Here is a 12,375-nt window from a genome sequence, read left to right on the forward strand (position 1 = left end):
TGGATCATCCAATTTCATATAAATGATTGTTGCCATTGACTGAGAGGTTGTTGTTCTTGTGCCATTCAGCAAGATTCTGAATTTCCCTTCTGAATGGTGGAGGAAACCAAAGCACAGAGGGAAACCCACACAGTCACGGGCAGAACATACAAATGCCCCACATAGATTTACTATGAATAAGGTTTATTTTTGAAATAGACACAATTTTTGCCTTCCACAGCCAAGACTCCACACTCCCGTGTTTTGTTTCTGTGTTCCATTAAGCTTTCCATTGCCAAATTCATCATGAAGGACGTAGAAGGGTTGATGATGCCAAGCAGCAGAGGGACTCAGGTCAGGCCCTCCCCGTACATGGATTACGTTGCTGGTTTCTGCTTGGGTCCTGACTCAGTCCACAGTCTGAACAGAAGTCAGAATCACTTGGAATTAAAATGAGGCCATGTCCTTTGGTTCAACCAATCCCTTTGCTTTCTTCACTGTCAGGTCCAATTACCTGAAGTTGTGGGGAGTATGGTTCAGAGGAGCTGGAGCACAGAGTCAAAGTGAAACGGAACTGGGTCATCAGGGCAATGTGACCCTGGGGTTGCAGAACACCTGGTGAAGCCGTAGCTTCTGCCTCAACCCTGTTCAGCAGTAGTCGCCCGAGTAGAGTTCCAATCTGTGTGTTGATCAAAGAGGGATGTGCTGTACAGTGTGGTAAAACAGACAGGACGGTAGAGAAGGTGTATGGTGTGCTTGTCTTCATCAGTCGGTCATTGCGTGTTTCAGTTAGGAAGTCTTGTTGCAATGTATAAACTTTGGTTCGGATGCATTTGGAGAATTGCGTGCAGGAAGGATGTGGAGGTAATACTGGAGGACCTGGTTTTAAGTTAGGAGTTACAGAGGAAGATGTAAAGGAAACATGCAAGCTAAATTTATTTTAAACAAAGAGTTATGTACTTCTAGAGCGTGCAACAAGGAGTGGCGGTGGAAGTAGTCACAGCAGTTGAGTTTAAGGTGCACTTAGAAAGGCAATGAACATGTAATAATTGTGATATTAATCATGTGCTGGCAGTTTAGTTTAGTTTGGTATCGTGGTTGGCAAATACACCACGGTCTATAGGGCCTGTTCCTGTGCTGTACTTTTCTATGTTCCATGTATAGGTCTACAGCAAAGGGGGAGGAGCTAAAAATATATGTGGATGAAGGTAAGGCAGTGGATGTTGTCTACATGGACTTCAGCAGCAAGGCATTTGACAGGTGTCCCACAGGAGAGGTTGGTCAAAGAGGTTCAGTCGTTCGGCATTCAAGATAAGGCACTCAAGCCCAGCAGTGTCTCTACTTTCTGCGAAGGCTGAGAAAAGTTCACCTCCCACCCCCCTCCGCCCCCATCCTCACCACATTCTACAGAGGACTTATCAAGAGCATGCTGAGCAGCTGTATCACTGCCTGGTTCGGGAATTGCACTGTCTCGGATCGCAGCAAATAGTGAGGTCAGCTGAGATCATCAGGGTCTCTCGTCCCGCCATTACAGACATTTACATCACTCGCTGCATTTGCAAAGCTAACAGGATTGTGAAGGACCCCAGGCACCCCTCATACAAACTCTTCTCTCTACCGCCATCTGGCAAAAGGTACCAAAGCATTCAGGCTCTTACAACCAGACTATGTAATAGTTTCTTCCCCCAAGCCATCAGACTCCTCAATACCCAGAGTCTAGTCTGACATCTACAACATTTATCATTACATTGAAAATTGTCCTCTACTGTGTCTATTGTCTTGTTTGTTATTAATTAATTAATTAATTATTGTCCTGCCCTGCACTGTTTTGTGCATTTTATGTAGTCCAGTGTAGGTCTGTAATCTAGTGTAGCTTTTAATGTTGTTTTACATAGTCTAGTGTAGCCTTGTGCTGTCTCACATAGTCTAGTGTAGTTTTGTGTTGTTTCATGTAGCACTAGGGTCCTGGAGGAATGTTGTTTCATTTTTACTGTGTACTGTAGTTTATGGTCAAAATAACAATAAAAAGCGACTTTACTTGACTTGATAAGGTAGTTAATTGGATTAGACTTTGGCTTAGTGGGAGAAGTCAGAATCTGGTAGTAAATGGTTTGCCTCTCTGACTGGAGGCCTGTGACTAGTGCTGTACCGCAGTGCTGGGTCCTTTGTTGTTTGTCATCTATATCAATGATCTGGAAGATGAAGTGGTCAAATGAAATCTGTGGATAACAGCAAGATTGGGAATGTAGTGGACAGCGAGGAAGGTCATCATGGCTTGCAGAGGGATCTGCATCAGATGGAGAAATGGACTGAAAAATGGCAAGTGGAATTTAATGCAGACAATTGTAGGGTTTTGTAGCTCGGTCGGGCCAAACAACACAGTGAAGGGCAGGGCACTGAAAAGTGTGGTAGGTCAAAGAGATCTGGGATACAGGTCCATAATTCATTGAAAGAGGCATCACAAGCAGATAGGTCGTAATGAAAACACTTGACACATTGGCCTTCATAAATCAAAGTATTGAATTCAGGAGATGGGATGTTATGTTGAAGTTGTATAAGATGTTGGTGAGGCCTAATTTAGAGTAGATTTGGTCACCTATCTACAGGAAAGATGTAAACAAGGTTGAAAGAGTACAGAGAAAATTTACAAGGATGTTGCCAGGTCTGGAGGACTTGAATTATAAGGAAAGATTGAATATTCCTTAGAATGTAGAAGATTGAAAGGAGAACTGATAGAGGTATACAAAAATGAGGGGTATGGATAATGCAAGCAGGCTTATTCCACTGAAGTTGGGTGGGACTATAACCAGAGGTCATGGGTTAAGGGTGAGAGGTGAAAAGTTTAAGGAGAACATGAAAGGAAACTTATTCATTCAGAGGGTCATGAGAGTGTGGAATGAGCTGCCAGCACAAGTGGTGCATGCAAGCTCCATTTCAACATTTAACAGAAGTTTAGATCGGTTTATGGATGGAGGGTTAATGTGGAGGGTTATGGTCCTGGTGCAAGTTGTTCGGAGTAGACAGTTTAAACGGACCAGATGGGCTGAAGGGCCTGTTTCTGTCCTGTACTTCTCTATGACTCTACTGTATGTGTACCCTTTTCCTTTTGGACATCTTTACGTGCTGCTGCATCAACCTGTGCAAATGTAACCAAAGTCACCACCTGCTGGGATTCTCCCTGCTTTTGGTGTTGCAAAGGATGAGCTTGGTCAAACTGCCATAGAATTTTCCACTCACTTCGACCACACCATGTTGCTTGACCCTGACAGAAAACTACGTGCATGAGAACATCTTGGAATCACAAGTTGGTTTGCATAGAACAACCTCAGTGCCAGGAAAAGGAAAGATGAGTGGTTTGCAAACAGATCGCCAAAAGCACCTGGCAGAGTGCCTTATAAAGCAAGCACTGAGACCTTAGGTGGATAGTGATGGGAAGAAATTGGCATGTCAGTTCCTTCACGCACAGCCTGAATCTTGATCCTCCTACATTCCGTGCATGACGGTGCAGGTATCAATGATATCATTGCCCATCTCCTTTGAGAATGTGTCTGCCAAGAAGGCCTGGAAATGGATGCATCTATATATTTGCCAAACTCATTAACGAGGAGGTACTAGAGTCTGAAGACCCACATTGAACATTTTAAGGACAGTTTCTTCCCCTCTGCCATCAGATTTCTGAATAGTCCATGAACAATACCTCGCTTTTCCTCTTTTGCATGTTTTGCTTACTTATTGATTGAATGCAACTTAAATTTTTTGTGTCTTTCATTGTACTGCTGCCACAAAGCAGCAGATTTCACAGCATATACTGTATGTCAATCAATCATAATAAACCTGATTCTGGTTTAATGGCCTTTATGAAGGTTTACCCAAGCAGTTGCAGAATACTTGACTGTGCTCTACCTACTGTTCACACACACACACACGCACACACACACATGCACATGCACACGCACACACGCACCATCAATAACTCTCGGAGACGTGAGGCGAGAGATAGGCTTTTATTAGCTGGAAGAAAGCACAAGCAGCAAGAGACCATCATGCAACATCCTGGAGACTGAGGAAGGAGCAGTGCCTCCAATCGCCTTTATACAGGGGTCTGTGGGAGGAGCCACAGGAGCAGTCAGCAGAGGGGCATGTCCAGACAGGTATATGTAGTTCACCACGCACACACACAGTCAAACATCAAATTGCTACTGGAAGGTCATCATCTCAGCAAAAGGCTTTGATCCACCTGATGCCTGCTGGTCTTCTGTGGCAAGGATTTCCTCGATGAGGAACTGCAGGTCAACGTATTCTAAGATGCAGCACCACACGTTGCTACTCAGTACAGCCACTGTACTGGGTGTACAGCCAACTCCCATCACTGTATACAGAGGGCTGGGCCCTCTATAAATAAACTATAAAACCCATCACTGATGTCATGGTTGGGAATGAAAAATTGATGCACTGTTGACATTATGTAAATATTGTAGTTATTGTAATTATATGCTTGGTGCTGTGAAAACAATGCAATGTCCCTCATTGTTTAATCATACATGTTATGATCAAAATATATTTAGAAGGAGGAAACCAGAATTTGTAAGTCTTATGCATCTATGATCGACTGTTTGTGTGCCCTCCAGGCAGATCAAACCACACATACTGAGGTAGCAGAAAGGAAACAGAAGGCAGAATGTAGCGTTTCTTTCACATGTTAACACAGTGACTTCCCCTGGGTGTGAGTCAGTGCATCTAGGGATCTCCTCTCTTTAAGATTAAGATTAAGAATCACTGACTTCAAAATGAAGCAGGATGGAAAAAATGCTTGCTTAAAAATGGGTTTCTGCAGTAGCAGGTGCTGCAGCTTTGCTACGTCTCTTTAAACTACGTACAACATGTCACCTATCTTGGTTTTCACTTTCCCCTCGTTTGTGAACCACCTAAAACCCTTGACTTTTAGAATCAAAGTCATACACCACAGAAATAGGCCCTTTGGCCTACTGAGTCAATGCTAACCATCAAGTATCTATTCTGTTGAGCTACAAACACTTTGGTGTGTGTCCCAAGGCGAGAGTGAAAAATAAAACTGTTGTGATAACAAAGGGTGTATGAAAATACACTGCAGTAGGCTCCACTTTTTTTTGCATCCCACTGGAACTGCAGGATCAAGAAAAGAGTAAAACCAGGAAGGATTTTGCATACACACTGACTGGGTAGAGTACTCTTAAACAGTGCCTAGGCAAAGATGAGCTAATGGGACACAGATGGGGGTCAGATATGGATTGCAGTACATCAAGTTCTCTCAAGAGTGGTTGTTGGCCGCCTTCCTGAAGAACAGAGTGCAAGTTTGCACCTGAAAAACAGGCCAGTTGAATCAAGTTATCTGGAGGCAGTCAGTGACTGGGGATCAGCAGTTTTAACACGGAGCAGTGCCTTTGGAAAGGCAGGAGTTGGGAAGGTCTGGCAGAGAAGCGTAGATGGTTCTCTCAAGGCAATGCTTTATTTCAATCTGTGCTCTATTGCAGGGTAATAGATAACAAGGCATCTGCAGCCCAGGAACAAATTCCAGCAAATTGCAAAATAACAATGAACAAATTCACACTTTTCACACTTTGCTCAAGGCAAAACAAAAGCACATTTTCGCAGTCCTCACCCACTAAGAAATATTAATTAAAATATGTGGCAATAAAATGACCCACCTTCCAGTTCCTGGGAATAACCAAGCACATCTGTCTGCAAAGATTGAACCATTGCCACTAAACCTGCAATGATTGGATTCCCTTTCATCTGAGAGTACAAAACACTTTGCAAAGCAACAAGGGATCAGCAGCTACTGTAATTCGGAGACCGGCATGTTGAAAACAAATTAGACCCACACGGCAAAGACTTCAATCATTTATAATCCAGCTGCTAAAAAGGAAGAGGGAAAAGGAAGGAACAATTTCATACCAACCATTCTGATGTTTCCTTCTTTGAAATTTGTGTACAGACTGTGCTTCTGCTCATTACACCAAAGCACCAAATGCCACAACATGTCAAAGAGAGAGAGACAATTTGTAAATAATTGATTCAAGGCACTCTGTTATATATTTCTGGGGATGTATCTGCAAGCTTTAATCTGCATTTTAAGAGGAGTTAGTTAAGTAGGATTCTGATAGAGTGGATTCAGTAAGATATCAGCTAGAGTCAACAACTTCCTTCCGTTTGTGAGATCTGAAACGGTGATACTTGCTCTTTCCACAGATGCTAACAGACGTGCTGGTTCCAAACTTTTCTGTTTTTATCTCAGATTTCCAGCATCTGCCATTTTACGAAAAAAGTTCATTCAAGTCTTCATCCAGCCTTTCTACAAGTGCATCCAAGTTCAAGTTCAAGTTGGACTTTAATTATCATTCGATCATACGTGAACACCAATGAATACAGCCAAACAAAACAGCGTTTCTCCAGGGCCAGGGACCAAAGTGCAGTACCAGCGGTCATACACAGCACAAGGCACAATAACACATATAAGATATCAGTAAAACGCACAGTCACACAAAAAATATATAGTCCAAGACCTTGAGTCTCTGAATGTTGCAGAAAGCTGCAGTCAAACACAATCCTTCTGCTGAGTGAGATTATGAATTGTGCATCACCAAACTGGTTTGGCTTTTCATATTACACACAAGCAAATTCCAACAGCAGTGTATTCCAACCCAGTGTAATGAATACTGTTACACTAACATGAACAAAGTCAGGTTACGGTCCACCACCCCACTTCATTATCAATACAAACAGCACTTGGAATACACACATATTCTGTTACAATGCCCCAGTGACTCAAAGCCTTCTTTACAAGTACCAGCTTTCAACAATACAAGCTACAAGTACCTTTCAATGTAGGCAGCACTAATGAAGACCATATAGTATAATTTTCCAGCCCTTCAACCAATCCCCCCGTCTCTTTCAAGACCTCCTGCACTATATCTTCCACTTTATATTTAGTTAGTCAGCATGCTTCCCACCATTCTGGGGACAATTATTCTTCCAGGGAAGATGCATGAAAGGACATCTCACCTTACCCTAGGGTCAGAACTTATCTAGTATCTGCCTGACAACAGCATCACACCAAACTCATGTCTAAGTACACAATCAGAACCTTCTCATCATCTCCAATAGAGAATACACCCCTCCCCGTACAAACCTGCTTTGCTCCTCAGAAGAGCCACTCATCCATCACCCCCGCCCCCACCAGTTCTTCAAACAAACATCGCCTATCACACCATTGCTTTGTGATACATCCTGACCCCCAGCAATATTTCAACCGTCTTTGCTGCATTGGTTAGTGAACTTTGTGTCTATACTCCTTGGAAACATGTCCAAGGTGTCAAAAAAAAAAACAACTACTGGAGGAACTCTGCACATCAACTATCATCTGTGAAGGTCAATGTTTCAAGTTGAGCCCCACAGTCCTGAAACATAGACCATTCCTTTGCCTCCACAAATGCAGTTGGACTTGCTGAGTTCTTCCAGCTGTTTGATTTTGTTTTGCTCCAGAACTCAGCATCTGCAGTCTAGAGTCTCCAAGGTGCCCCCCTTACTTCAATGTAGCAAGCATATGTTTCTGATTCACAATTTAACACAAAAGATCACCCGCCCCACCGTACCAAGAGACCACTGTACTGTCAGAGATGGCATCTTCCACAGACGATGTTTAGCCAACATCCTGCCTCCCATCCTTGATAAAAGTGAATGATCCCAGAGCACAGCTGAGCCAAAAGCAAGAAGTCTCCAATGACATTCACCACCAAAAATTATCACTAGGTCAAGCAATTAGTGGCTGCTTTTCCCCTGCTTTAACGGGTCAAAATTATTTGTTTTTACAGAGACTACAGCTCAGGAATTTTGGAACAAGAAAAAAAAGTGTATCTTACATTACATTATCATTACATGTTCATTCTCTATCATGAGAGAAAGTGGAGGCAAGAAAGAGAAAGGGATAAAAGTGAATAAAGAGAGGCTATTTTTCACAATCTCATCTGTATTGTGAAGGACCCATCACTGGAGAGTGTCAATGCCTAAGGCAAGCTAGAAAAATTAGAGTAACACTAACGAAGCAAAGGGGCAGGAGTTTACAAGAGATAGAGCCAGTTAAATGTGACATATTGCAAACAGAAACAGTCGTTCCAATTGAACATCCCTCAATGGCCTCTATTTGGAACAAGAGGAAATGGGGGGGGGGGGGGGAAATAGAACACAAGGGGTCGACCTACTTTACTGCTTGTTCAGATGGCCAGGTAACAGACCTAGCACAGGAAAAATTAAAATGATCTGTCATGGAGAAAACAAACTCAAATGTTTTACACCATGTGAAACTTTCAAAATACGTCTCAGCATACAAAGGCAATGTTTGTAATCACAGCACGCCCTAATTCAAACAATTGCTGAACAGTACTACATTTTTCATTCATTTTCACATTGAAATGCCTACTGCATATTGGGTAATTATATATGTTTTTCTAATAGCTCGCTGTCAAATGATCCTAGCTGACCTACTGCCTCACAAAACAACTTGGGTTCATTCCTGACCTCCACTGCCAACTACGTGGAATTGTGCTGTTTCGCTAACACAATGCAGGTTTCCTCCTACCTCCCAAAGATGAGGAAGTTAACTAGTCACTCTAAATTATCCCTTGCGTGTACAGTCAGGGGCTTATTGATGAGAACAAGGGGAGCGGGAAAAAAGGGATTATTGTACGATTAATATAATTGGCTGGATAATAGCTTGTGTGGACTTGTTGGGCCAAAATTCCTGCTTCCATGTTCTCTCTTCATGACTCAATGAAAGACTACTGTTAAATAGTTAAAAGCATAAATGTAAATTATTGACACTTGGTCTAGGGACATGGACGATTGACACTAAACTTGTGATCTCTTCCCTTTATACCATATATGGCTTCCACCAAGACACACTGAAACCCAATACAGAACATCCAGATGTGTGTGCGAAGACTACATTTCAGGTTTTCCATTTGACTTGGCTAGTACGCTTATGAGAGGTGATTATGGTCAATGTTTTCTCTGTGCATGAGTGCCCCACTTCTGTTGGTTGGTCATGGGTTGATCCCATACCACGGGTCTCATAATCATTGCCGAAACAAACTCTTTATACATATCTGTGGGAGTAAATACCATCAGAATGATAGTCTGTTAAAACAATGGTCCTTCTACATTTTAAGATAGATACTAATAAGTATCACAAATTTAGAGGGGTTATTGGATATGGGATTAGGAGAAGAAATGGAGAAAGGTCAGGTGCAGTGATGTTGAACGGCAGAGCAGCCTAGAGGAACTAAAGGCCGACCCCTGCTTCTCCTTCTCATCTTGCTCATTGAAACAAGTCCAAGGGAGATATCTCTTTGCGCTTTAAACTTCAACTAATATGACCAAAATTAGTCACTTTGCTACACCAAGGCCTTGTTTGAACAAACCAACGGTCTTTGGCTATCCTTTTTCTCTTAATATAGCTACAGAAGCCCTTGTGATTCTCTTTCACCTTTCTGCTAAAGCAACCTCATGTTCTCTCTTAGCCTTCCTGATCTCTTTGTTTAGTGTTATCTTGCATTTTTATACTCCTCAAGGACCTCCTTTGATCTTAACTGCCTATACCTGATATGCACCTTTCTTCTTCTTAACCATGGTTTCAATATCCCTTGAAAAGCAAGGTTCCCTTAACCTGTTAGCCCTGTCTTTTATTCTAACAAAGATACAAATTCAGTACTCTCAATAATTCACTTTGGAAAGCCTTCCACTTAACAAGCGTCCCTTTGCCGGGAAACAACCTATTCCAATTTATACCTTCCAGAGCCTTCTGATGCCATCAAAATTGGTTTTTTCTCCAATTTAGAATCTCAACCAGTCTCTATAATTATCCTGAAACCAATGGAATTATGATCACAAGATCCAAAGCATTCCCCTCCACACACTTCTGTCACGTGACCTGTTTAGATGGGACCTTTACATATTGATTAAATAAACATTCTTGAACGTGTTTGACAAACTCTATCTGGTCCAGTCCTTGTAATTGCAATTGACAGTCCCAGTCAATATGAGAAAAGTTTAAAATCATCTGCTATCACAGCCTTGTATTTCTTGCCAATTGTCTACCATCTCTCATCAAGTTTGCCCTAAATCATGCTGACTTTTGGGAAGTCTGTAATATACACTCATTAACATGGTCTTCCCCTTCTTATTCCTCAGCTCCATCTATATTTCTTCAGTTTTGCCTCTCTTTGATAGCTAGTTCCAAATGTTTGTGGCATGATTGGGAGGAGTACAGCAGCAATCAAAGGCACTCAATGCTGTGCACTTGTCACAGTCATGCACTGTTCTCCATCGTACTACCACCTAATGGTTTGCAATTCCTAATCAGCAGGAAATAGCACCAAATGGACATGCCTGACCCATCCCCAGAGCTGCAGCCACCATGGAAATACCAACAGCAAGCAAAAAGCATCCACATACAGCAGTGGAAATGCAATAACATGCCTGCCTTCTTCTTGTCAAGTAAGACGATCATCACAATAACTGTGCTTAAGGTACTAGAACAAGGTGGCAAAGGTCAGGCAGATTAATGTAATATTGTGACACGGTATATAGAAAATAGTCACTGTGATTCACTTAATCCATTTAAAATTGGATACAAGCATGGTATGCTATCAAAGGAGAGACAGGCATCAGAAACAGAATGAACCACACATGATCACAATAACTGGAAATACAAAATACAGTCGTAAGCAGACTCTGTTGCTCACCACGCTATGGGTTCTCAGAGAGTCTAAATTACAGTGGGGTCAGGTCAGCTTGGGAAACATGACTAAAGCAAATTGGTACAACGTTTCAGGCAATAACATGCAGATTACACAACTACAAATACCACCGCTACCACTTTTTCTGGCCAAATCTACCCCAAAGATGAGTTACTGTACAACTGTGCTGAGGTATTGAAAATATCTTCTCTCGAGATTTAGTGCCAAGTTGGAATGACAAGGACCGTACTTGAGCACCCGTAACAATTGCCTGTCGATACTTTTACCTGAAATATGAGGCATTCAAGGTGACATCAGAAATCTGGAAAGTGTTCGTTTCACATTCCTACCTTCTGCTCCAATGGAAACAAGTTTCACTCCCTTGCTGGCAATAAAATCCAGTGCTTTGTTGACATTGGATATCTTATGTACACGCATCTTTCCTCTTTCTGGTTTGGCCAACCGTTCGCCTGTTAATGATATGCAAATAACCATGTTACAATATTCTCCTTAGCTCACTGAAATGTTTGAACTCTCCCCAATCTCATTACCCTTCTTCACCAAGGACAACCAATCCAGTGCACACTGCTATGAAACGTGGTTGACAAACACCACTAGGTCAAGGGTGTCAGGATGGTAAATTTCACGTACCTGTACATCAGGTTACAGTACCCTTTTCCCAACCACTCTCTCTTAATCCTTCCTCCCCATTAGCCCACACCTCAAACAAATAAAGGGACAGTGCAATTTTGCATCCAACAGCTCAATTGGTAAATTGGTTTACTATTGTCACATGTACCGAGAGGCAGTGAAAAACTTGCATCTATTAATGCAGATAAATTCATTACAATACTGCAATGAGGCAGTACCAGGCAAAACAATAACAGACTGAAAAAATAAAGTGTTACCATTGCAGGGAAAGTACTCTGCAGGTAGAGAATAAGATGAAAGATCATATGAGGTAGATAGTGTAATCAAGCGCCCATCATATCTTACTAGGGGACCATTCAACGTGCTAGCCGGTGGTTTAGTGGTATCCACACAGGACTTTGAGGGGACTGGTTCCAGGTTCGAATCCGCCCAGGTCCTTGCACACGTTCCACCCGTGCTAGGTTGAGCACTAAGCTAACAATTCAGCCTCGTAAAAAACAAACGAATGCTGAAGAAACGGCAAGGTTGCCCCCCCCCCCCCCCCCGATGCATCACAAAGCACAGAGAGGAATGACAACTGTTCAATAGTCATACATCAGTGAAACAGAAGGTGTCCTTGGGCCTGGTGGCATGTTTTTAGGACTTTATATCTTCTGCTTGATGGGAGTGGGGAGAAGAGAGAATGCCCAGGATGGATGGGTTTTGGATTATGTGTTGGCTGCTTTACTGAGGCAGCATATAGTATAGACAGAGACCAAGGAGGGCAGGTTGGCTTCCATGATGACACAGCCTCCAGGCTGACTCTGGCGTTGCTACATGCTCAAGGTGGCACCAAGCTGAATTGTACATCGAGGGTAAGGCTCAGACTTGTTTTTTCAGGTTTGTAGGAATGCTTTTGGGGACAGCGTGGGGAGTTAGGGGTCAGGTTAAGATTTGGGGACAGGGATGAGTGGGAGCAGTTAATGAAAAGACA

General features: G+C 42.5%; 1 protein-coding gene across 6 annotated transcripts in view; it reads right to left on the reverse strand.

The window, feature by feature from the left end:
• Positions 1-12,375, reverse strand: part of actn1 (actinin, alpha 1) — a 231,906-nt gene that overhangs the window by 118,684 nt on the left and 100,847 nt on the right. For all 6 annotated transcript variants that reach the window (XM_059955005.1, XM_059954974.1, XM_059954990.1 and 3 more), the window contains exon 3: positions 11,102-11,221. In XM_059955005.1, coding sequence (XP_059810988.1) covers positions 11,102-11,221 — 120 coding nt within the window. The remainder of the gene's footprint in view (positions 1-11,101; positions 11,222-12,375) is intronic.

Source organism: Hypanus sabinus, chromosome 2, assembly GCF_030144855.1.
Source record: "Hypanus sabinus isolate sHypSab1 chromosome 2, sHypSab1.hap1, whole genome shotgun sequence".
Taxonomy (NCBI): Eukaryota; Metazoa; Chordata; class Chondrichthyes; order Myliobatiformes; family Dasyatidae; genus Hypanus; species Hypanus sabinus.